Source organism: Salvelinus namaycush, chromosome 14 (assembly GCF_016432855.1).
Source record: "Salvelinus namaycush isolate Seneca chromosome 14, SaNama_1.0, whole genome shotgun sequence".
NCBI classification, from domain to species: domain Eukaryota; kingdom Metazoa; phylum Chordata; class Actinopteri; order Salmoniformes; family Salmonidae; genus Salvelinus; species Salvelinus namaycush.
The window spans coordinates 26,090,939-26,118,367 of record NC_052320.1 but is presented as its reverse complement, the minus strand read 5'-3'; the positions used below and the strand labels follow the sequence as shown (position 1 = coordinate 26,118,367).

Sequence of the window (27,429 nt, the reverse complement as noted above, 5' to 3'; positions counted from 1 at the left end):
ACTATCTAGTCCATGGGCCTATATCCTAATCTGACTTTGGTGCAGGTCATGTTGTTCTTCACATTGCCGTCTCTAGTAAACACACACTCCAGTGCCTTCGGAAAGTATTCAGATCCCTTCACTTTTTACACATTTTGTTATGTTACAGCATTATTCTAAAATTGATTTCTCAATCTACACACAATACCCCATAATGACAAAGCAAAACCAGGTTCAGAATTTTTTGCTAATTAATCAAATTTAAAAAATGAAATAACATTTTTATAAGTATTCAGACCCTTTACTCAGTACTTTGTTGAATTCCCTTTGGCAGTGATTACAGCCTTGATTATTCTTGGGTATGATGCTACAAGCTTGGCACACCTGTATTTGGGGAGTTTCTCCCATTCTTCTCTGCAGATCCTCTCAAGCTCTGTCAGGTTGGATCGGGAGCATCGCTGCACAACTATTTTCAGATCTCTCCAGAGGTGTTCGATCAGGTTTAAGTCCGGGCTCTGGCTGGGCCACTCAAGGACATTCAGAGACTTGTCCCAAAGCCACACCTGCATTGTCTTGGCTGTGTGCTTAGGGTTGTTGTCCTGTTGGAAGGTGAACCTCCGCCCCAGTCTGAAGAGCTCATCTTCAAGGATCTCTCTGTGCTTTGCTCTGTTCATCTTTCCCCTCAACCCTGACTAGTCCCCCAGTCCCTGCCGCTGAAAAACATCCCCACAGCATGATGCTGCCACCACCATGCTTCACCGTAGGGATGGTGCCAGGTTTCCTCCAGACGTGACGCTTGGCATTCAGGCCAGAGTTCAATCTTGGTTTCATCAGACCAGAGAATCTTGTTTCTCATGGTCGGAGAGTCTTTTGGTGCCTTTTGGCAAACTCCAAGCGGGCTGTCACGTGCCTTTTACTGAAGAGTGGCTTCTGTCTGGCCACTTTACCATAAGGCCTGATTTGGTGGAGTGCTGCAGAGATGGTTGTCCTTATGTTAGATTCTCCCATCTCCACAGAGAAACTATGGAGCTCTGTCAGTGACCATCGAGTTCTTGGTCACCTCCCTGACCAAGGCCCATCTCCCCCGATTGCTCAATTTGGCTGGGCGGCCGGCTCTAGGAAGAGTCTTGGTGGTTCCAAACTTCTTCCATTTAAGAATGGAGGTGGCTGTGTTCTTGGGGACCTTCAATACTGCAGACATTTTTTGGTACCCTTCTCCAGATCTGTGCCTCGACACCATCCTGTCTCGGAGCTCTACGGACAATTCCTTCAACCTCATGGCTTGGTTTTTGTTCTGACATGCACTGTTAACTGTGGGAGCATATATAGACAGGTGTGTGCTTTTACAAATCATGTCCAATCAATTGAATTTACCACAGGTGGACTCCAATCAAGTTGTATAAACATCTCAAGGATGATCAATGGAAACAGGATGCACTGGAGCTCAACTTCGAGTCTCGTAGCAAAGGGTCTGAATACTTAGATTCTTACCGTATACAGTGCATTTGGAAAGTATTCAGACCCCTGGACTTTCCCCCCCACATTTTGTTACATTACAGCCTTATTCTAAAAAATCTATCAATCTACACACAACACCCCATAATGACAAATCTCTAACAGGTTTAGAAATGTTTGCACATTTATAACCAATAAAAACAGAAATACCTTATTTAGCTAAGTATTCAGACTATTTGCTATGAGAATCGAAATTGACCTCAGGTGCATCCGGTTCACAATGATCATCCTCTAGGTCCCAAGAAACAAAAGAAATCTGCTGTCAGATCTGACTGAATGAATCTTGATACTTGTACAGTCGTCTGAAATCATCTGTGAAGGACCTCTGTGTTACTCTGGACCCTGATCTCTTTTGACGAAAAGATCAAAAAGATTTCAAGAGCAGCCTTTTTCCATCTTCGTAACATTGAAAAAAATCTGAAAATGTTTGTCCAAAAAGAATGCAGAAAAGCTAATCAATGCTTTTGTCACTTCAAGATTAGACCACAGCAATGTCTACTATCCGGCTACCCGTGCTAAATACAGCTGCTAGAATCTTGACTAGGACCAAAAGATTTGTTACTCCAGTGCTGGCTTCCTGTTAAGGCTAGAGCTGATTTCAAGGTTTTACTGCTAACCTACAAAGCATTACATGGAGTTGCTCCTACCCATCTCACCATTTTGGTCCTGCCGTACACTACGCTACAGTCATAAGACGCAGGCCTCATTGTTCCTAAAACAGCTGGAGGCAGGGCTTTCTCGTATAGAGCTGCATTTTTATGGAATGGTCTGCCAATCTTTGTGAGAGAGAGACTCGGTCTCAACCTTTAAGTCATTACTGAAGACTCATCTCTTCAGTAGGTCCTACAATTGAGTGAAGTCTGGCCCAGGGGTGTGAAGGTGAACGGCAAGGCACTGGAGTGACGAACCACCCTTCCTGTCTCTGCCTTGCCGGCTCCCCTCTCTCCACTGGGATTCTCTGCCTCAGACCCTATTACGGGGGCTGAGTAACTGGCTGGCTCGCACTCTCCCATGCCGTCCTTAGGTGAGCATCACGTCGTGCCAGGCTTTTTCCGCTATACTCAACCTGAGTAAGTCGAGTCACTGACGTGATCTTCCTTCCTGTACTTGGGCTTGTGCGGTGGGGGAGATCTTTGTGGGCTATGCTCGTTCTGGTCTCAGGGTAGTACGTTAGTGGTCTGTTGATATCCCTTTGGCGGTGTGGGTAGCTGTGCTTTGGCATAGTGGGTGGCGTTATAACCTGCCTTATCGGCCCTGTCCGAGGGTAACTTCGGACAGGGCCACAGTGTCCCACAACCGCCTGTCTCGGTCTCCAGTATCTATGCTGCAATAGTCTTTGTGCCAGGGTCAGTCTGTCATATCTGGTGTAATTCTCCTGTCTTATCTGGTGTCCTGTGAGATCTTAGGCATGCTCCCTCTAATTCTCCCATTTCCCTACAGGAGGACCTGAGCCCTAGGATAATGCATGAGGAATACCTGGACTGATGACTCCTGGCTGTCCCCATTGCCAGTCCACTTGTTCGTGCTGCGGATCTAGTTTCTGCTGATCTGCCTGCGGCTATGGAACCCTGACCTTTTCACTGTACGTTCTACCTTGTCGTGCTGCAGTCGCTCTCGGCTATGAAAAGCCAACTGACATTTACTCCTGAGGTTGATCTGTTGCACCCACTATAACAACTGATTATTATTTGACCCTGCTGGTTATCTATCAACATTTGAACATCTTAAAAAACGATATGGCCATGTACTTTAATCTACCACCGGTACACCCAGAAGAGGACTGGCCAGCCACCCCTCAAAGCCTGGTTCTTCTCTAGGTTTCTTCCCAGGTCCAGCCTTTTTAGGGAGTTTTTCCCTAGCCACCTTGCTTCTACATCTGCATTGCTTAAACTCCAAGGTTTTAGGCTCGTTTTCTGAAGAAGCACTTTGTGACAACTGCTGATGTAAAAAGAGCTGTACAAATACATTTGATTGATTGGGTGTGTATTTTAATAAATCTATTGAATATGCACCATCACAAAGAAATCCATTATGAATTTGTTTAGGCAGGTCTTAAGAAACATTTTAAAACCATGTATTTTCAAAAAAATAGCATATGAGTTTAATTATGCTACTGGTCTGGGTAGCCTATAGGCTACATGGCTTTGCCAAGCAACTTAAATAAATAGTTATTTAGTTCATTAAAACAGACATTCCCCTGCCCTTATCAGTCAACACACATATACAGTATTTTATAGTAAGAATATAATGGAATATTATATATAAGTTATATATAAGTTATATTTTCACAGAGCCCATGCCATCATTTCTGAGAGTTTGTAGGTGCTTGTATGTTCTTTAGAAACATTAGAATCTTTCCAATCATGTAAACACATACAACCTGGATGAACCCCACCTCACTCCGCTTTGTTAGATATCATGCACATTGATAGCGGTCCAGCAAACTTCCTTGCCAACTGATTTTATAATAGTAGTAGCAAAATGTCATCTAAATAGGACTAATTGCAGCAAGACATGTTCGACATAAATGTCCAACAATATATTGTACTCTACAGTATAGCTTTCTGACTCTAGGAGAAGAGGACTAGCGGAGCGGCTTGCGTAATGGCACATGGGCTCACCTGGAAAAGAGAGGCGATGTGTAGCTGAAAAAGCTAATTCATATTAACCCATCATTTGTTGGGTAAAATATTAGGCCTAATACTGCAGTGAATGTATTATCACCAGCCAATGTGATCACACCATCGCGCACTCCCTCATTTCAAAACTCCCCACTAATTATTTTGGCCGAAGAGAGAAACTACAAATCGCTAGCAGGCCAAGTTAGAAATGTATGCATATTAACCCATCGTTTATTATCAAAATAAAAAGGACCTTTAATATTTACCTGTCAAATAAATAAATGAAATGGCATGCACCGTGTGCGTTCCACCAGGCTAAATGACAAAGCATTTCTGAGACAACAGACAAGACCAGCTGAAGGAAAGAACTACATACAGTACATTTAAAATAGAGAGATGCATTAAAAGCATTTCTGTGAAGCTTTGCGATTGACAAGGACAAGTTTGATGTCGGACAACAATCGAACGTTCATGATTTAATGCGTGCCAAAGCCAGTAAGATGAAAGGCAATGATTTATACTGAGACGTTGGCGGGACTTTTAAATATAATACCGCAATCATGACTAACTCGGTAGGCGGAAATAAAAGTACAGACTTTGTTAACCGGCAATACGTTTTCTGTTACAGTGCATTTGGAAAGTATTCAGACCACTTTACTTTTTCCACATTTTGTTACAGCTTTATTCTAAAATTGATTACAACTAATTTGATTCCTCAATCTACACACAATACCCCATAATGATAAAGCAAAAACAGGTTTAGAATTTGACAATTTATTAAAAATAGAAAACAGAAATACCTTATTTATATAAGTATTCAGACCCTTTACTATGAGACTCAAAATTGAGCTCAGGTGCATCCTGTTTCCATTGATCATCCTTGAGATGTTTCTACAACTTGGGAGTCCAACTGTGGTAAATTCAATTGATTGGACATGATTTGGAAAGACACACGCCTCTCTATAAGATACAACAGTTGACAGTGCATGTCAGAGCAAACACCAAGCCATGAAGTTGAAGGAATTGTAATTGTCTGCAATTGTCCACAGCATCATGTTGAGGCACAGATCTGGGGAAGGGTACTAAAAAAATGTCTGCAGCATTGAAGTTCCAAGAACAGTGGCCTCCATCATTCTTAAATGACAGAAGTTGGGAACCACCAAGACTCTTCCTAGAGCTGGGCGCCCAGCCAAACTGAGCAATCGGGGGAGAAGGGCCTTGGTCAGAGAGGTGACCAAGAACTCGATAGTCACTCTGACAGAGCTCCAGAGTTCTTCTGCAGCACTCCACCAAATCAGGACTTTATGGTAGTGGCCAGACAGAAGCCACTCCTCAGTAAAAAGGCACATGATAGCCCGCTTGGAGTTTTCCAAAAGGCACCAAAAGATTCTCTGGTCTGATGAAACCAAGATTGAATTCTTTGGCCTGAATGCCAAGCGTCACGTCTGGAGGACACCTGGCACCATCCCTACATTGAAGCATGGTGGGTAGAATCATGCTGTGGTGATGTTTTTCAGCAGCAGAGACTGGGAGACTAGTAAGTATCTAGGAAAAGACTAACAGAGCAAAGTAGAGAGAGATCCTTAATGAAAACCTGCTTCAGAGCGCTCAGGACCGCAGACTGGGGCGAAGGTTCACCTTCCAACAAGACACGACCTTAAGACAACGCAGGAGTGGCTTCGGGACAGGTCTTTTAATGTCCTTGAGTGATCCAGCCAGAGACCGGACTTGAACCCGATTGACATTTCTGGAGAGACCTGAAAATAGCTGTGCAGCTACGCTCCCCATCCAACCTAACAGAGCTTGAGGGAATATGCAGATAAGAATGTGAGAAACTCCCCAAATACAGGTGTGCCAAGCTTGTAGTGTCAAACCCAAGACTCGAGACTGTAATCACTGCCAAAGGTGCTTCAACAAAGTACTGGTTAAAGGGTCTGAATACGTATGTAAATGTCATATTTCATTTTTATATATAAATTTGCAGACATAAATGGAGTCATGTCATTATGGAGTATTGTGTGTAGATTGATGAAGGGGAAAAAACGATTTAATCAATTTTAGAATAAGGCTGTAACGTAATAAAATGTGGAAAAAGTCAAGGCGTCTAAATACTTTCCGAAGGCACTGTACAAAGAAAAAGGTGGTAAAATGTTGTCGGCATGCTAAAGTTGGCAGTTTTTTTGACTAGGAATGAACGGGATATGAGTATGGACAGTCAGAATAAAATCTGAATTGGGTTCTTAGAGTGGCTGTGTAAACAGCCTAAAGCAGTGGTTCTCCACCGGAGTTGCTACTACCCCTGGGGGTACTTAGCCAATCCACAGGGGGTATTTGAGATGACTCAGGAGACCATAGGGCTTACTGGTAAAATGCACAAGTAGGGTACTCCGGACAGAGCAAAAAGCACTTGGTGGTACAGAAAACAAAAAAGGTTGAGAATCACCGCTCTAAACAATGACAGAATTATCAATGCTCAAAGAATACACAAATAATAGTTGCTGTTTTCTAACTGCAGGCATAGGAGAGAGAACATTTGGATTGGTGCAGCGACCGGTCATCAACAACTATAAAGAACACAATCACACAAAATGTTTGTGTGATTGTGGTTTGTCTCACATGTCCTTGTTTCAGCATATTAGTCTACACACAATATGAACTCAGCAGGTGTTAGAACAGAGGTGTTGAGCTATACGTTAAGGGAGACACTGACAACTGCAGAAACATGAGCGCAAACATAACTTCAGATCCACCTTCTATTCTCTACAAGTTAGGAAAACAAGTTGCTCTTACTTTCCAAAATGACAAATCACCAAAGAGATTAGACATGGAATACATTTTACAGCCATTTTTATTGACACTGCATGAATATCATTTAGCTGGATAAACAGTTGACAAATACATCCATCTGAAGGAAAGGAAGTCCACTGGGGAAGCAGTCGAGGGCTGGGTTGTATATTTGACCTTTTAATAAAACCCTGAATGATCATATCTGTTAGTAGTTATGAGGACTTTGCTGCAGTCGAGTTTGGCTATTCAAACATTTAAGTAAAAGGGGACAGGATTATTTAAATAAAGCACACAATCTTTAATGTATTGGAAAAAGTGCAGAGTGTACTTATCTACAGTATCACTTATTATACCCAATATACTCATCTGAATCAAAGTCCATTTTGTCTCCAAAGAAAGTTCCGGAACACATCCGCCAAACATGCCTATGGTAGGAGTACATTACTGTATAAACTTAGCATTACACAGATTACTGCTATAAAAAAAAATGATAATTTTAAAATGTTAAAGATAAAAGTAATGTGAAATGACATTAACTAGTGACATGCAGATATGTAGACAGGAGATAAGACTCTTGGGGGGGCTTCCAATGAACCAATCTGTTTGTTCCTAAAGTTTTCACTGAGGTCTGAAGTAAAAACATCCTCAAATAAGGGAAACGTGTCTCAAAGTGTGAAAGGCTAACACCAGTACACACGTTCACTTAAACGATCACACATTTAATCTGCCAAGCTACTGTTGATCAGTCACGTTGAGAAATCATTTTAAATAATACATTTGCCAAATTAGTCAAAGGCAAACTAAGAGCCCAACTTTACATGATCCAAGCTTCCCTCATCTGGACCGTCACTCCAGTACACTGGGCCAGTTCTTCTTATAAAAACGGTAATGGCCGGGTAACGACGCCAGATAATTATTTGGGATGAGTTTCCAGTCCATGTGAAACTCAGAGACCATTCTGATGAGCTTGGCCAGAGTGAATGGAAGAGTTTCACTCAGACTACCAACACTGCTGTTAGAACTTAGCCAGGGGGAGATTAGTTCTCAAACAAATGAATCCTCTCTAAGAGAATCCTCTGTTTCTTAGTGCATCTATAATCTAATATCTTAACAACATATCAAAGTGGAGTTAAGCCGGAATTACATCCACGAATCTAACCACGGGGGGGGGGGGGGGGGGGGGGGGGGAATTGGGGATAGAGAAAGCAGCCAAAGTGACATTTGAAAGCAGGCATCTAGCCAGTTCCTGGACAGCCTTTTCAAGTTGACAGCAGATGCTCAGCAGCCAAGGTCTCATCCGTGCCTCTGCTGCAGTCACAGCCCTGGTGCTGGGTGCAAACTAAAAGAGCACAGAGATCGAACCCAGTGAGTCCAGACACCGGTGGTTTGGTCCAGTCCGCAAAGCTAGTCAGATGATAGGTTATGCAATCTATTGAGGTTCTTGTCTAATTACTGTACTACTGGCTTTAGGATACTTGCTATTTTCCCAGATATATTCAACTGGACACAGCATCTATAATCTATGCCGGATGTAAATCTTTGACAATAATTTTGCTTCATATGCAATACTTCTAACTCCGAGACCGATAAATTACTAGTTGATTTTTCATATTCATATATACAGGATTCATACAACAAACAAAAAAACAAGAGTTGCAGAGTTTGAAGTTTAGCGAAATTAATACGAGTACAGGCAAAACACAACAGTTTAAGCCTCCCTGTATGAGTAAGCAGAATGTCTCTTGTTATTCACAACATTAAACAATCTCTTGAAGATGTGAACCAGTAATGCACTGTCCTAGAGATTTCCTGGTATCCTGGTTCCTGCCAGCGTTGCATTCTTCAGAGCACACCAGAGTGTGTGTGTGTGTGGGGTGGGGGGGTGGGGGTGGGGGCGGCAGAGAGAGCAGACAGAGCAGCCTGTCATAGAAGTCAGGCCCCAATACGCTATTTTTCTCAAGAGTTACAGAAAGAACCAAGACGTGTTACAATAGGTACATTCAGTTGTAAAGCAGTAGCAAAATAACTAGCCCCCCCTTCCCCTCTCTCCATTTCTCTGCGTTCCCGGCCAGAGGTTCAGTCAGTCAGCATGGATGAATGTGTAGTGATCTCTTATTAGCCACAGAAACAGGTGATGAGAGAGTGAAGTGCTGGTCGGCGGGACTGGGTCCAGTCTTTTAGCCCATGGCTGAGCCAGCTCCATAACTTGAGTCTTTACTTAAACGGACAATCTCCTGAGACAGAACTTCAAGATCCTAAAAAAAGACAAAAACATAAATTGCTATTTTAATACCACAAAGCTGGGTACAAACAACAACAACCTCTGCTAATTTCTGGCAGCTTCATATCTAACTGCAAGACATCTCTTTCATCATGCATCCTCTTCCATTCTGATATACTTCAGCTACGGACTACTGAACTTCAGAGAGTTGATTCAAGGTGTTGAGAAAGAACTGTAACAGTGACCATTTTGGCGTGGAGGGTGCGGGGGAGCCATTAGACAGACGGACTCGGGTTCAGCTGCAATCTCCTCCCATAAAAAGCCAACGTTCTATCCTCTGTGTGCTCACTAAAGCAAGAGCCATGAAATATTAACAGGCCTGTTTGTTTCTGGGCTGGCGGCCCCAACAGGCACTAAATATTCATGAGCTCGCTGCCCGCCGCTGCCCCTGGAATCCAGAGAGAAGATGGGGGCAACCAGGAGCCTGCCTGCCCATCTGCAGGTTCACCAGTAGCGAACACAACCGTCTTGCACTTTCGCTACAGCGCCCTGTCATTCTGCTCTGGTGGGCTGTGACACTGCTTCATCATGTTCTAGTGCATGATTAGGAGCCCATGCCTGAAGGGCTGCTTGGTAGCAGGAGGGAGGGAAGGGGGTGGGTGGAGAGGCATTAGCAGAGGAGGAGGAGAGGGATGGGAGCAGCTACACATGGTTGCTCTCCCCTTGAGCACCCTCTTAAGTGTTTAATCAGATCAAGATTTTTCTCATTTAAATTTGGATAAAAGCAAAGCGTTATGTTGCTGTTAACAAGCATGGTACAACTTGCCACCAGCGTTGGGATGCTCATGTAAGAGCCTGCAGCCGCTTCTTCCAGCTGCCATGTAAAGGCTTTGTGACTGAATGACAATTCTCCATTTCTCATTCTTGGATGGGTAATTTTTAATACAGTCTATCCCTTGGCATATTTTTGGGCACTGTAATTGAGCTCCTATCTGCATAAAACCAATGCATGAAGTTCTCAGAAAATGTATCATGCATAAATTATTATATTTTACGATGACAACGTCAAAGAGGATCATCGGCTGTCTATAAATAAAAAAGGTGTATATTTCTTCATTTTGGATATCGAAGAGGACAACAGAATTTCAGCCTAGCTTTATTTTTACGCAGAGCCAGAGTGCCTGCAAGTCCCATCCTAGATTTCTCGGGTGTCTTCCAAGCCAAGGTTTAAGCCAGGTGTTTGTGTAACCTACAACTCCCCATGGGCACGCAGCACTCCTACACACCACACAGCCAAGGATCCAGACTGTCTCCAAGACCGACTACAGCACTACACCCCCTCACTGTAGCTAACCAGCTTACACACACACACAAAATATTAAAACACAGACATCTCACAGTATCACTGATGCAACACTAAACCGAGCAGGGTCAGTTACCACTCAGTATGGACAGTGGAAAGAGCCCTCCCACCCATTACTTCACCATAGTTCGTCAAAAGGCCAGGAGACATTTGATATGTTCGTGTTCTGAGGTAAAAATCTGCTTGAAGATAGAAACACCACACTGTAATCCCATCAAACCCATGAGACTGCGCCACCATGCTTTGCTTGGAGGAGACCCATTTCTATTTCTGCATAGAAAACCATTTGAACATTAAGGAGCGCCCACGCCTTGGCCTGTGATGAATACTCCCCCCACGGTGCGCTAGTCTCAGAGCTGGACGACAGCAGCACACAGGCAGGCATGCCACCTACACACGCACAGTCACACTGACTACACACACATCACCCAGTCAGTGGTCATTGGTATGGATCCCCACACTTTAACTACAGGCCCCAGGGATGTCCACAGGTTCTGAACCACTTAAAACACATCCAATGTGTTTACGGAACACAAACCATTTAATTCACTAGCATGACCACCACCCTCAACAGCAACGGTTTCCCAACCCCCGCCTACCTTCTGTAGTGTACAGCAGCCTACCTTCTGTAGATGCATGTTCTTTGTCAGCTGTTCCTCCAACATGTTCTGCAGCTTCTTGTTCATCTCCCGCAGGTTCTCGTCCCCAGGCTTCACCAGGTCCCGGAGCACAGAGCCCAGACCATGTCCATGGCCCCCCACCTGGCCCCCGTGATTGGCCACCGCCACTGCACCATGTGCTGCAGGGGAGAGAGGGAACAAATCAATTAAAGGATACCAATCTCCGGCATGCTTCATTGAACTAGAGTGTTTGACAAACCCAAGGAAAAACCTAGGGCCCTAGTTATAACTGGCCCATGAATTATATCTAATGAACATTGTTATTTGTAACAAGACGCATGCAATTCTTTCAATGTGAATCATTGTTGTATGAATGTTCAATGGGTTACAGGAATTGAGCAGGACTTCTCTCTAATCCACATTATCTTATGAAATTGTATGTCTCTAGTAAAAATAGAATTGTTTGCTGTACAGTGCCTTCATAAAAAGTATTCATACCCCTTGACTTATTCCACATTTTGTTGTGTTACAGCCTGAATTCAAAACCGATTAAATATATGTTTATTTCTCACCCATCGACACACAATATCCCATAATGACAAAGTGAAAACAGGATTTTTTATATATTTTTTGTATTGAAAATGAAATACAGAAATATCTAATTTACGTAAGTATTAACACCCCTCAGTCAATGCATGTTAGAATCACCTTTGGCAGCGATTACAGCTGTGAGTATTTCTGGGCAAGTCAGAGCTTTGCACATCTGGATTGTACAATATTTCCCAATTATTCTTTTAACTATTCATGCTCTGTCAAATTGGTGTTAATCATTGCTAGACAACCATTTAAGTCTTGCCATAGATTTAAGCCGATTTAAGTCCAAACTAACTTGGCCACTCAGGAACATTCATTGTCTTCTTGGTAAGCAAATCCAGTGTAGATTTGGCCTTGTGTTTTAGATTGTCCTGCTGAAAGGTGAATTAATCTCCCAGTGTCTGGTGGAAAGCAGACTGAACTAGGTTTTCCTCTAGGATTTTGCCTGTGCTTAGCTCAATTCCATTTATTTTTTATCTTGAAAAACTCCCAAGTCTATAACAATTACAAGCATACCCATAACATGATGCAACCACCCCTATGCTTGAAAATATGGGTGGTGGTAATCTGTAATGTGTTGTATTGGATTTGCTCCAAACATACATTTTTGTCCTGAATACAACAGTGTTAATTACTTTGCCACATTTTTTGCAGTATTACTTTAGTGCCTTGTTGCAAACAGGATGCATGTGTTGGAATATTTTTTATTCTGTACAGGCTTCCTTTTCACCATGTCAACTAGGTTAGTATTGTGGACTAACTACAATGTTGATCCATCCTCGGTTCTCCCCCATCACAGCCAATAAACTGTTTTAAAGTCACTAAATCCCTGAGCGGTTTCCTTCCTCTCCGGCAATGGATCTAGGAAGGAAGCCTGTATCTTTGTAGTGACTGGGTGTATTGATACACCATCCAAAGTGTAATTAATAACTTCACCATACTCAAAGGATATTCAATGTCTGCTTTGTCTACCAATAGGTGCCCTTCTTTGAAAGGCATTGGAAAACATCCTTGGTCTTTGTGGTTAAATCTGTGTTTGCAGTGAGGGACTGCTCGACTGAAGGGCCTTACAAATAATTGTATGTGTGGGGCACAGAGATGAGGCAGTCATTAAAGAAAATGATGTTAAACACTATTATTTCATACAGAGTGAGTCCATGCAACTGGAGGCAAATTTTTACTCCTGAACGTATTTAGGCTCGTCATAAAGGGGTTGAAAACTTTAACCTTTTAATTTTGTATTATTTGTCCAAAAAAATTATAATATTCCACTTTGACATGGGGTATATTGTGTCTGGGCCAGTGCCCAAAAATCTCAATGTAAAAAAAAAATATTATAATAATAATATTTGGCCTGTAACACAACAAATGTGGATAAAGTCAAGGCGATTGAATACTTTAAGTTTTTTAAATTGTATTTAACTAGGCAAGGTACTGGATCTGTGTTGAGTTCTGGTGCATCCAAGACTGATGCCGGACCATACCGGTTAAAACAAAGGTGGTGGCAGTGCTACGCTTCTCTGCTCAATGCAGTACTTGTCCCACCTCTCGGGTGGTCTGCAAGCTCAATTACACTGGTTACAATGTTGTACATGATTAATGTTTTAAATGCAGCAGTATCATCCATCCATTAGCCTACATCAATCACTTGAGAATCTCACTCCTGCCTTGATAACATTATGTCAGCTGCTCCATTATATATGGATTGTAGTCAGTCTGTTCAGGGTGGGGTACAGCCAGCTGTAGATCCCTGGTTAGGGATCATCAAACCGCTCAACAATTTACTAGAGGCCTTGGAGCAGTTATCTGTCTGACTGATGAGAAGCTGTTCCTCACGTCTGATGAGAAGCTGTTCCTCACGTCTGATGGGAAGCTGTTCCTCACGTCTGATGGGAAGCTGTTCCTCACGTCTGATGGGAAGCTGTTCCTCACGTCTGATGGGAAGCTGTTCCTCACGTCTGATGGGAAGCTGTTCCTCACGTCTGATGGGAAGCTGTTCCTCACGTCTGATGGGAAGCTGTTCCTCACGTCTGATGGGAAGCTGTTCCTCACGTCTGATGGGAAGCTGTTCCTCACGTCTGATGGGAAGCTGTTCCTCACGTCTGATGGGAAGCTGTTCCTCACGTCTGATGGGAAGCTGTTCCTCACGTCTGATGGGAAGCTGTTCCTCACGTCTGATGGGAAGCTGTTCCTCACGTCTGATGAGAAGCTGTTCCTCACGTCTGATGAGAAGCTGTTCCTCACGTCTGATGAGAAGCTGTTCCTCACGTCTGATGAGAAGCTGTTCCTCACGTCTGATGAGAAGCTGTTCCTCACGTCTGATGAGAAGCTGTTCCTCACGTCTGATGAGAAGCTGTTCCTCACGTCTGATGAGAAGCTGTTCCTCACGTCTGATGAGAAGCTGTTCCTCACGTCTGATAGCATTTCAAACACCAACGCTGCAGTTGGTCTACAAGACAGGTATACATTTGTTGCCAAACAACGACAGTCGAGATAAAATACTGAACCTCACGTGTGATAATGAGTTTCCGTTTTCTAGCGTACCCATAGTGCAGTTCAAGACTTAAAGTATAACATTTTCAGGTTTATTATAACTAGGGCATACCCATTTCTAAAGTGTTGCAGGTTCAAACAAAGTGTTCCCATTTCCAAAGCTTCTGGAAGTTTAAGATAAAGGACTGAAATTGAGTTATGTAATGAAACATGAAAGTTGAGCAACTGTCACCCTAAACGCAGTTGGCTTTACCTAAAGATCATGGCAGCAGTCATTGGCGTGATATTGTAACTGGACAAGCCTATGGTGTGATTAATTGAGAACATATTTTCTATTGGGGGAGTTGGTGACATTGTCAGCTCCTTGTAGACACAAGGGTCACCTCTTGAAAGTTGCACAGTACTCCTCTGGCCATGACTAGTCAGGTGGGTCCCTGCTGAACTGTCGCCCTGTTAAGTAGGGTTTTCCACAGGACGAGAGCAGTGATCGTCTGAACTGCCTTGGCTGCCAACGTTGTAAATGACACTAGTTGTCGCTCAGTATACACTTTGTGGGGCAGGCACAGCCAATCAAGATCACTTTTCACAATCTGACACTAAAAACATCAAGCCCATATTGAGCAGAAGACCAACTTTCTCTGAATCTCTGCGGCTTTTGTACGGGCGCCCAATTCATACGGGACACTTCGGAAATGTGTCTTTAAAAAAATGTTTACCGTGACAAATCAATATTGTGTTTTAGTGCTGTAGCTAATAAAGGAACAGCGGTCTTATCAAGAAAAAGCTGCAAGCTCGGCAGAGTAAGTGACAACACATTGTCAACGGAAACATTAGTTCCAACCCTTAAGGATTAAGCTGATCTTGTGGGCTTGCCTTGCTTTTATTGTTCCATGCTATGCTTGGCATTTCACTCACCCGTGCAAACAGACAGTAAACAACACAAATTAGACAGCCTTTCTTTCATTGCTATAATACAGTACAGAAATGCTACGGTCCTGACTTTAAAAAAAGGTCACCCTTAATTTCTTAGAAGAATCACATGAATATAACTTAATTGACAAATAAAAAATAAAATAAACAAACCTCTAAAGCTACACATGAATATAGCCTAGATGTACTTGTTCTCCAAACGCATCTCTTCTTCTGGGACTAGCGCTGAGTGCAGTGAGGGGAGACTCCGTTGACTCAGAGCAGAATGACATAACCCAAACTGACATCTGCAACACCGGCTCGCTGATGCTGAAAGCCAGGCTGAGATCACAGATGGAAGATAGACATTCTCAACTCCCTTTAACCAATGATACCTCTAGTCAGGGGCGGCAGGTAGCCTAGCAGTTAAGAGGGTTGGACCAGTAACCGAAAGGAGTTGACTAGGTGAAAAATCTGTCTGTGTCCTTGAGCAAGGCACTTAACCCTAATTACTCCTGTAAGTCGTTCTCAGGTTAAGAGCGTCTGCTAAATGACTAAAATGTAGTCAAACAGTTATTCTACTTTGCCCTGGCATGGGAAGAATTCTACAGACATTGAAAAAAAAACACCAGTCTCCCTAATAGGTGACAATTGCTTTTCTCATCTTGAATCATGGAAACCTTCCAGGTCTTTCTTCCCCTAAGAGCAGTGTGCTGCAGAAGTGCACTGATATGCCAACATGGTTGAACAGTAACATTACTAGTCTAAGTGGTCCTGCTGCTACTGAACTGCTGAAGCAACACAGTGAGCCGTGGCTGGCTGCCACCACAGCGCTACTACAACTGCAGCCCTGCCTGCTGCCACAGAGTCACTACAACTAACTGCAGCCCTGCCTGCTCTCAACTCCCACAGGATCACAGTGTGCTAAGTGGAAACACTGACAGGAAAAATACAGGCTAGATCTATAGAAATGTAGCCCTGCCTGTTTAAAGTGTATGCGTCATTTCTTGTAATGTACCCCTTCGTCCATTACAGGTGTCATTCCCAGTGATGAATCGTTCGTTTGCAAGAGATTTTCAATGCTCACTTAAAACAACTTCATCATTATAAAACGACTTTGTGCGGAGCAATCCCAAGACAAGTTTTCCATTAACAGGTTCAGAAAATAGAATAACCATCAAGTAATTTGACAACACATTTCCCAAGTCTTAACCTATTGTTAATAATTACAACCTTGTATGCTGCTTTATAACGGACTCATATCCTAACATTCTAGAAGGTTCTGAAGTTCCTGGAGTTCTCCATGCAGAACAAACAGTGTTGGATGAAAAGGTTAGAGGCTACGTCACAGTGGGAGCAGCCGTGTACAATACTAGGCGAGAGGCAGGGGTTACAGACTGCAGCAGTAGGAAACTTACCTAAGCTGACTTCTCCAGCAGGGAAGAAGTCAGCAGGCACTTAGCCAGGAGAGGAAGCTCATCTACAAATAAACCCCCTGTCCCACTCCCCACACGACTGCGGCATTGTACCTGACTGCTCGATTAACCAACTCCCACAATCCCTACTACACTCTCCATCACCAGACTGCAGTCTTACACATCACGTCAAGACACTTCCACCATTACACTAACTGATAGATAGAGATACATAGAGAAATGAAGTAGAACGGAGTGCCAGTGTGCTCCTCCACAGAAGCCCAATGAAGTGATTCAGAGATGGTTCATCAACATGCTGGTAACGTGTGGAGAGTGTGTGAATCATTATCCATCAAGCCCTTTCATAAGATGTGGAAGATCTCAGTGAACAAAATCTGCTGAGGAAAGCAAGTTGGAACCATTTGAAAAATGATTAATCAAAGAACTGTCACTGTGTACACCACCAGTTTACAGCAGCACAAGTGTTTACATTACCATTAGCTACAAGAACATGATGTGGTGTCATTTAGTTGCTGGTGGGACTACGTTATGACGCAAGGTGCAGCAGAGCAGACAGACAGCAGTAGATTGTTGACCAGGTAGGCAGCCTGGCAGGCACTGTAACATTACTGTGCGCGCCTCCCATCTCACCAGCAGGGCTGAGGTCTCAGTCGGCTGCTGCATTATTGAATATGTGCTGGGTTCACTCAGGCATGTCTGCACCCTGAATCATTTAAATCTTGCTAATGTCAGCTCTCATCTAGCACCAGGGCCCTACTGCCTGCTTTCTGGAGGCTCTTCTTCATTTTCCCACGGCCTACACAGCCTTCTCTGCGGATCTCTCAGATGCTGTTATGGGGGGGAGCAAGGTTATTTACCAAAGATATTTGCCACTGCTGTCTCACCCGGTCTTCTGTTGTTGAACCAAGAAATAGCTACACTAACATTACACAGTATGTCTGGCTGTAAATATGGCCATTGTATGATCATTATAGGGATGCGAAGGTGCATAAAGATGGCGGCCCCCATGTACTTTACACAAATGCCTTGTTTGATAAGTTCGCCGTATGGTATACGGAACAAAAATAAAACGCAACAAGCAACAATTTAAAAGATTTGACTGAGTTACAGTTCATATAAAGAAATCAGTCAATTTAAATAAATTAATTAGGCCCTAATCTATGGATTTCACATGACTGGGAATACAGATATGCATCGGTTGGTCACAGATACCTTAAAAACCATCTGGTGAGACCACCATTTGCCTTACACAGCACAACACATCTCCTTAGCAGACAGTTGAATGTTGTCCCACTCCTCTTCAAAGGCTATGCAAAATTGCTGGATATTGGCGGGAACTGGAACCCATCGATCCTGAGCATCCCAAACATGGGTGACATGTGTGGTGAGTATGCAGCCCGTGGAAGAACTGTGACATTTTCAGTTTCCAGGAATTGTGTACAGATCCTTGCAACATGGGGACGTGCATTATCATGCTGAGACGAGGTGATGGCTGCGGATGAATGGCACAACAATGGGCCTCAGGATCTTGTCACAGTATCTCTGTGCATTCAAATTGACATCGATTAAAATACAATTGTGTTCGTTGTCCATAGCTTATGCCTGCCCACAACATAACCATAGGACATTCTGTTTATAAAGTTCATAACGGTAAACTGCTCGCCCACACTTCGTTTGTGGTTGTGAGGCCGGTTGGAAGTACTGCCAAATTATCTAAAATGACATTGGCGATGGCTTATGGTAGAGAAATTAACATTAAAATGATCTGGCAACAGCTCTGGAGGACATTCCTGCAGTCAGCATTCCAATTGCACACTACCTGAAAACTTGAGACATCTGTGGAATTGTGCTGTTGCAAAACTGCACATTTTAGAGAATGGCCTTTTGTCCCCAGCACAAGGTGTACCTGTGTAATGATCATGCTGTTTAATAAGCTTCTTGACGTGTCACACCTGTCAGGTGGATGGATTATCTTGGCAAAAATGAGATATGCTCACTGACAGGGATGTAAACAAATTTGTGAACAAAACATGAAAGAATTAAGCTTTTGTGTGTATGGAAAATTTCTGGGATCTTTTATTTCGGGCTCATGAAAACTTTACATGTTGAGTTTATATTTTTGTTCAGTGTACATTCCGCTCAGTTTTGTACTGGCATTAGCACAGTATAGATTATCCCAGTTCTAGCTCCAAGACAACGGCAATTAGAAAAAACGATTGTGCTGATTTACTGGCCCATTGAACCATGTCTCGCGCCGTAGTTTTAAAAAAGTCTGTCGATAGTGCTAAAACGAAGACGCCATATCTGAATTTCTCCATCTTTATGCACCTTCGCCATAAACATCAGGTTGAGTGTCTGCTTTCAGGTGCCCTCCTTTGACAGACGTGAACATGTTAATATCTAGCAACATTACAAAGTGTTTTTAATAAGTGTGACAAAACACCCTCATAAAATGCCTCAAAATATATCAAGTCATGTTCACAAGCAACCTTGTAAAATTTTTACACAATGCAGTATTTGAGTAGACTAAAATACTGCCATCACTCCAGCTAAATGAAAACATGCAACTAGCCAGTAGCAATATGTAAGCAAGAACCCCCTCCCCCCAAAAAACTAAAAAAGTTGTGCTAGCTCTCATATCTTACACCTATTTTCCCTTTAAAAATATCGGAAAAATAAATGCTTTTTTCTTCACCCTGCTGTTTACTGGAGACCTTCAGCCTTTATAGCACAGTATTTACAATTAGAAGAAACTGGCCGTAATGGAATCTAGCCTGGCATTAAAATGTTAAATCAGTCAGTCATGAAATTAAAACAGGAGGAAAACACACAGACAGTGGTGGAAGGGAAAGCTCTTCTCTTATAAGCAGGGGATAAGAAGTCTAACAAACTTCCTCTAAATGGGGATGACTTCTAAACCAAGGTTGTTACAGGGCACAGGAGGTACTACTGATCCTACCGCCACCCCTCTGTAAACTGGCATCAGTGTGTGTGTGTGTCCGAAATAGTGTTGTCACAATAGCATCATTTTTACTTCGATACCAGGTTTAGTATGAAAATACCAAAACAATACCCTGGGGGGGGGGGGGGGGGGGGGGGCAGTAGCCTCTTACAGAATGGCACTTAGTCCAGACAGATATTGAGTTCAATATAATTACATTACATTTTTGAATGTATGCATTAATGAATCAAATTATACAATCAATTTGACATTGGTTAAAAAAAACTAACTACATAACATAAATGGTAATCATTTATTTGAATGGTAAATCTCTAATGATAAACTGGGCAACTCAATATGTAGCCTACGCACAATACAGATTAATGTATATTCAATAAGAGTGTGTGCACGCATCAAGTTATTGAGCTCGGTTTGGCTGATTTCATGGGGCTTCAGATGAAGAAAAAAAATATGTTTCCCTTCCATTTGAGACTTATTTTATTGTACTGATTAGCATAGAAGAAGCAATCTCTTACATGATAAAAGCACTGTCTAAGACCCGTGACATCATTAACACACAGTTCCAGCAAAGACGGTGCAGTATGAAGATTTCTCCAATAGAAATCCTGAACACACTTGGAAGAGATGTGATGTCGACATTGGCTAGCTAAGCTCACGGACAGAAACACATTGGGTCTAACGGTTGTCTCGCGACGAATTGAATCAAACCCCGGCCTGGTCGGTTTCGAAAATGTTCCCGGAAGTCTTGCGATTTCACCTCTACCTGACACCCTAGACCCACTTCAACTTGCTTACCACCCCAATAGATCCACAGACGATGCAATCGCCATCGCACTGCACACTGGCCTATCCCATCTGGACAAGAGGAATACCCATGTAAGAATGCTGTTCATTGACTATACCTCAGCCTTCAACACCATGGTACCTTCCAAGCTCATCATTAAGCTCGGGGCCCTGGGTCTGAACCCCGACTAAGTGAATGAAAAGTTTTTGGTCACAATCAGCTTTGAAATCAACAATATTTTGCATATCACAAACAAGGTACTAGGGGTAGTGAACTGATATCAGCTTCAGCAGTAAGCGAGCAAGGAAAGTTAGCCTACAAAGTTGGATGCTACCGGTATCTTCTTGCACTGTCAAGTGTTCTATCCTGTAATGGACATTGTGAACAGTAATTAACAGTTTCAACATTTCTACATGCCGTGTTGCATTATTCAAGTGTGTTAACTTCTGTGCAGCATAAGTGGTGATGCAGCCCAGACTCTCAGTGAGTGCAGTGGTTCCTCAGGACAGAATAGAGACAGTATGAGTGGGGAGCTAACGTGATGCAGCCCAGACTCCCAGTGAGTGCAGTGGTTCCTCAGGACAGAATAGAGACAGTATGAGTGGGGAGCTAACGTGATGCAGCCCAGACTCCCAGTGAGTGCAGTGGTTCCTCAGGACAGAATAGAGACAGTATGAGTGGGGAGCTAACGTGATGCAGCCCAGACTCCCAGTGAGTGCAGTGGTTCCTCAGGACAGAATAGAGACAGTATGAGTGGGGAGCTAACGTGATGCAGCCCAGACTCCCAGTGAGTGCAGTGGTTCCTCAGGACAGAATAGAGCTGACAATGACTAAAGTGGAGCAGTCACGGTAAGCGCGCGCTATAAGGGGACATCAGCTGCGGTGACAGACTTGATCCTCAAATCAGTAGATAACATGAGACACATTTTACAGAAATACTGAAAGTAAAAATACCAAAGTTTCAGTAAACCATGCAACACTCATCCAAAAATCTCTTGTCTACTAGAGCCTAAAACATACTGTAATAATTGTACTACATACTATTTAGAATGTACTGTTTAGTAAAAATGAATGCAGTAAGCCACAAATATCAACATACTAGGCTCATTCATACTGACAATGCCTTATACCGCCATACGTTCATTTTTGGTGCAACCCATCCCCTTCTTTGAATATCAGGTGTTGTCAAACACACGTGGGTCTGGAAAGACGATTATCTTCCTCAAGTGCAGCAAATTTTACTAGATGAAAAGACAAAATGGAGTATGACATCCTGGCATTTAAAGCATACTACATTTTCGAAATGTCATACCATAACACTACATGATTTGACTTTTAGATGTGTGTATTGTTAGATTCTACTGCACTGTTGGAGCTAGGAAGCATTTCTCTACACCCACAATAACATCTGAGAAATATGTGTGTGTGACCAATACATTTTGATTTGATGTTGTCATTTTCGCATACCCAAAAAGCCTACTATTTAGAACCCAAGTACGGCTATTAGGACATAACCAGTGTCAAGGAGCGTGTGCCAAGCACTGTGGAAAGAGATTAGGTCCTTTGGAAGATTATTTCTTTATTAAACCTCCACTCAGCGCTGAGACAGAAAGCACTACGGACCATGGAACTTCTATAGTAGGCCTAATGGAAGTAAACATAGATTGGCATGTTTTTACACTCTACTTCATTGCATTATCTCCAATGAAAAATCTGCTATGATCTAAGCCTGTTCATATTCAAGGCATTCAATTTTATTTTTGCAGTCTTTCCTTTGGCAAAAAATAAATAAAAAATCCCTATTGAAAGACAAGTTGCTTTGAGAAACTTGTATCTGCTGTGTTTGAGCCTTTCTTTTTATGGAGTTTTGAAACACTAGACTACTGCAGTATTGCTGAAGTCACAGAACATCCCTCTCCGTTGCCGGTGGTCTAGCTTACTTAAGGAATATGAAAGATGCATTGGCCTCATGCATTCCGACAACGCACCAGTTCCAAAACAACCAATTCCCCATTTCTCTCACTCTCTCTTTGAGATTCCTTTAACTGGGTTATAGAGGAGGCACGGAAAGGACGCATTAGACAAATAAAAAAATGCATTTCAATATGTGAGCTAAATGTTCAAAGTTATAATCTTTAAACGTTGTAGTGTTTTAGAACAGTGTGGCATAAACACATTCTTAGGTTCAGAAAGGCTGTCCCTTCCAGCCCAAATCTGTAAACTCTGTATGCCTTGGCCTATATGAAAGTCTTATTAATTCAATCATTGTAGTAGTTACAGCTAAGGGCACTGCATCTACAAAGAAAATGCTAATGAAAACATTAACTTTGACGTAGCCTATGGGATAGGGCCAATACGACATATGAGGGTTAACGAGCGTTTTATTCAAGAGTGAAGTACTTCCAAATATTTTTTGGAATAGTGCTTTCCTAAAAGGCATACACTTGAGGGTGCCCTTTGAGTGCAGTGCAGCTCTATCCCGAAAGCCTGATGATATCAGTGAGCTTGAGTGCCTGCATGCTCACGAGGAAGGCAGTCAGACAGAGACAAGTCTGAGCACTACAGACAAGTCCAGGTACGTCTCCATTCCAAAGCTTACGGTACATTTCATAGCCCGTCTACATCGGTTTAACGTGAAATGTTTAACGTGAAATGCTATTTTGATTTGAGTTTGTGAAACTTTGTCTTTACTCGTGTCTAAACACCACAGCTAGCATGCTTATCGTAAATGCATTACTCACAGTGCTAATCCTAAAAAGTAATCATATTTCATTCTAGCATTTTTTGTAAACTCTGCCAGTTCCATATGGTAATGGGGTTCCAATTATCACCAAACTATAAACCATGCCTCATGGATTATCATAGAAGCAGGATAATATGGAGGGGACGTTATGTGCTAATCTGGTTGAGGAGAGCAGCAGAACAGGGTGCAGAGGAATCTTAAAAACACAGCCAGCCTAAAACACCCCAATCTTTAAAGAGAAACTCATAAAATGTTAAGCAGAGCCCACAGCTCAGATCATAGAGTTATTAGATTGAACAAAGTGTATCTGAGCGCTCCAATAGCGGCAAACTTAAAATAGAATTATTATAAATAGCACCGGTGAAACATTTACGAGTGGATTATAAAAAAGCAAGACAGTGAAACAGGTTCAAATGTAATAATAGAATTGAATAACTTCCCTACTGTGAAAGAGTGGGACAGTATCTATTTATGCAAGCTGTTAGCATGGGTTCTTTTCAGTAAAATACTGTTTCTATACTGAACAAAAATATATATTTTAAACTCTGCAAAATCTGTGTTACAATTCATATAAGGAAATCAGTCAATTTAAATACATTCATTAGGGCCTAACCTATGGATTTCACAAGACTGGGCAGGGGCACAGCCATTGGGAAGCCAGGCCCAGCCAATCAGAATTAGTTTTTCCCCACAAAAGGACTTTATTACAGACAGAAATACTCCTGAGCAGCACCCCAAGCATGGAGGTCCCAGGCTGGCGTGGTTACACGTGGTCTGCGGTTGTGAGGCTGGTTGGTTGTACTGCCAAATTCTCAAAAACAACGTTGGAGGTGGCTTATGGTAGGGAAATTAACATTAAATTATCTGGCAACAGCTCTGGTGGACATCTCTGTAGTCAGCATGGCAATTACATGCTCCCTCAATTTGAGACATCTGGGGCCTCCCAAGTGGCGCAGTGGTCTAAGGCACTGCTTCGCAGTGCTAGCTATGCCACTAGAGATTCTGGGTTCGAGTCCAGGCTCTGTCGCAGCCGGCCGCAACCGGGAGACCCATGGGGCGGCACACAATTGGCCCAGTGTCGTCGGGATAGGGGCTGGGCCTGGCCGGCAGGGATGTCCATGTCCCATCACACACTAGCGACTCCTGTGGAGGACCGGGCACAGTGCACACTGACACAGTCGCCAGATGTACGGTGTTTCCTCCTACACATTGGTGCGGCTGGCTTCCGGGTTATAACATTTGAGATGTCTTTTACATTGTGTTATGTGACAAAACTGTACATCTTTTATTGTCCCCAGCACAAGGTGCACCTGTGTAATGATCATGCTGTTTAATCAGCTTCTTGATGTGCCATATCTGTCAGGTGGATGGATTATCTTGGCAAAAGGAGATATGCTCACTAATAGGGAAGTAAACAAATGTGTGCACCGAACTTGAGAAATAAGCTTTTCGTGCATATGGAACATTTCTGGGATCTGTTATTTCAGCTTATGAAACATGGGACCAACACTTTACATGTTGTGTTTATATTTTTGTTCAGTATAGTTTTAACCTCAAGACATGAAACAAGATGTACTGGAATAATAGAGTCAACTCATCTTTGAGCGCTCTCTGGTTTTGGTTCAACAGTCAACCTTAACCTCTACAGGATTTGTGAGCCCCCTCAGGATGGTTGAGCTAACGTAGGCTAATGCGCTTAGCATGAGGCTGTACAAGAACATTTCCCAGGACATAGACATATCTGATATTGGCAGAAAGATTAACAAGAATTTAAGCTAACTGCACTGTCCAATTTACAGTAGCTATTACAGTGAAATAACACCATGCTATTGTTTGAGGAGAGCACATAATTTTGAACATGAAAAGTTATTAATAAACCAATTAGGTATATTTGGGCAGTCTTGATACAACATTTTGAACAGAAATGCAATGGTTCATTGGGTCTAAAACGTTGCACACACTGCTGCCATCTAGTGGCCAAAATCTAAATTGCACCTGGGCTGGAATAATACATTATGGCCTTTCTCTTGCATTTCAAAAGATGGTACAAAAACATGTTTTTTTCTTTGTATCATCTTTAACCAGATTGAATGTGATATATTCTCCTACATTCATTTCACATTTCCACAAACTTCAAAGTGTTTCCTTTCAAATGGTACCAATAATAAGCATATCCTTGCTTCAGGTCCTGAGCTACAGGCAGTTAGATTTGGGTATGTCATTTTAGGCGAAAATTGAAAAAAAGGGTCCGATCCTTAAGAGGATTTAAACTCACGATTCAAAATAAATTGAGTGAAGAGCGAAAGAACTCTGAACTCCCTAGGTGGGCTACATTTCAGCAGACAAAATGATCCCATTTTCAAGTAAATCTTAGATGGCTTTACACTGTACATAACAGTTCAATAGACAAACTATAATGTAGGCATACATATTCCTGTCAGTGAAAAACAAGTATCTAAAAGGAGGGGAAAACCAGTTCAACAAGGCAAGGAGACAGACAGATGGTTACCTATCCTGCTGTCCATGACATAGGTCTCGATGATGGCACTCTTCTTACAGATGTCATCAGCCATGGAGGAGCAGCTGACCTCTAGGTGTTTAACCTGCAGCATATTAGACACACACATTAGATACACCTAAAGAGATAGCCCCACAGCTGGTTTACTGAGAAAAGGGGAACCAAATGTCAACGCAAAGGACCTGTCACAGCTACTAGCATGTACATCAATCATCTCTCACAGAGCAGGCAGGCAGCAAGTGTGAATAGATCATATGATCTGGGGAAGAACAGCAAGGCACGAAAACAAGTAATAGCAGCAGATCCCTGTCCAGTGTAGCCATATTTTGGTGAATTTTATAAAGTCACCAGTAAAAGATGGTTTCACAATTTAATTGGAAATAAAATCTATTCTAGTGGTCAAAAAAAAGGATTCATTAATGCCACAGACTCATAAATTGCAGTGAAGAACATTAACATTATCTCACATGTCAGTTTCTGACCAAATAATATTGACAGTTCAGGTTGAATTTAAAACATTTTTTTTTTTATTGTGTTTGGTTTTGTTTGATCTTCCATTCATACTACTAACAGTAATTTAGTTGTACAACCATACACTCCCCACCTTTTTTACAAAAATGTGAGAATTTGGCTCAACACTGCAGCATTTTTATTTGATTAAATGTTTCTTATGAAGCGACAGTATAGAAATGTCACCTTTTATTCCAGGGTTTTTTCATACATATCTGATTTACCATTTAGAAATGAAAGCAGTTTTTGTATCTAATACCACCATTTGAAGAATTTTTCATAAATATTTTGACAAGATATTTCTGAACATTTCTACATTAATGTGGATGCTACCATGATTATGGATAATCATGAATGAATCATGAATAATGATGAGTGAGAAAGAATATATCACCCCAAATACTAAACTTTAAGTGATTTTGTCCAAATACTTAGAGGGGAAAAAACTACTTACAAAAGAATGGTGGGGAGTAGATACATAAAGTGCTTTCATTTCCAAACGGTAATACAGATACAGTGGGGAGGACAAGTATTTGATAAATGCAAATTAATTACAAAATGCAAATTAAATGCAAATTATTTACTTAAAAATCATACAATGTGATTTTCTGGATTTTTGTTTTAGATTCCGTCTCTCACAGTTGAAGTGTACCTATGATAAAAATTACAGACCTCTACATGCTTTGTAAGTAGGAAAACTAGCAAAATCGGCAGTGTATCAAATACTTGTTCTCCCCACTGTACGTATGAAAATAACCTCAAATAAAAATTGTGACATTCTATACTGTCGCCTCATATGAAACATGTGTTCTCAAATCCAAAATGCTGGAGTAGAGAGACAAATGTACACATTTTAGCTTAACTGTGCAAATAAATACGAAGGGGAGAGGGAAAGGAAAGGGAAAACCTAGTCAGTTGCACAACTGAATGCATTCAACCGAAATGTGCCTTCCACATTTAACCCAATGTCGATTAAGCCAGGGGAGCAGTTGTTGTTGGGGGTTAACTGCAATTCTCAAGTGCAGAACGGCAGATTTTTCCATCTTGCCGGCTCAGGATTTCGAACCAGCGACCTTTCGGTTACAGGCATAACGCTCTAAACCGCTAGGCTACCTGCCGCCCATGTATAGAATATATTACACAGTTTATAGTAAATGATAGCCAAGTTGAAAACGTAGCATAAGACACATTTCCATTGTTCGCTAGTAACATAGACAATAAAGTTGTATTGTAAGTATGAATAGCATGACTACCTTCTCCTCCAACATCCATTTCTCTTGCTGCACCTCAGCCAGCCTCAGGAAGAGTTCCCCAACCTCATCATCAGACAGGTCAGCAGGCCGCTGGGACTGGGGGCTGCCGCTGGCGGACTTA

General features: G+C 42.2%; 1 protein-coding gene across 1 annotated transcript in view; it reads right to left on the bottom strand.

Annotated features, from left to right (window-relative positions):
* Positions 1-6,945: 6,945 nt before the first annotated feature.
* LOC120059326 (GRIP1-associated protein 1-like) overlaps positions 6,946-27,429 on the bottom strand; it is a 41,131-nt gene continuing 20,647 nt past the window's right edge. The window contains exons 25-28 of the mRNA XM_039008302.1: positions 27,309-27,425; positions 25,537-25,630; positions 11,110-11,285; positions 6,946-9,157 (exon numbers count right to left, since the gene is read on the bottom strand). Coding sequence (XP_038864230.1) covers positions 9,080-9,157; positions 11,110-11,285; positions 25,537-25,630; positions 27,309-27,425 — 465 coding nt within the window. The 3' untranslated portion in view covers positions 6,946-9,079. The remainder of the gene's footprint in view (positions 9,158-11,109; positions 11,286-25,536; positions 25,631-27,308; positions 27,426-27,429) is intronic.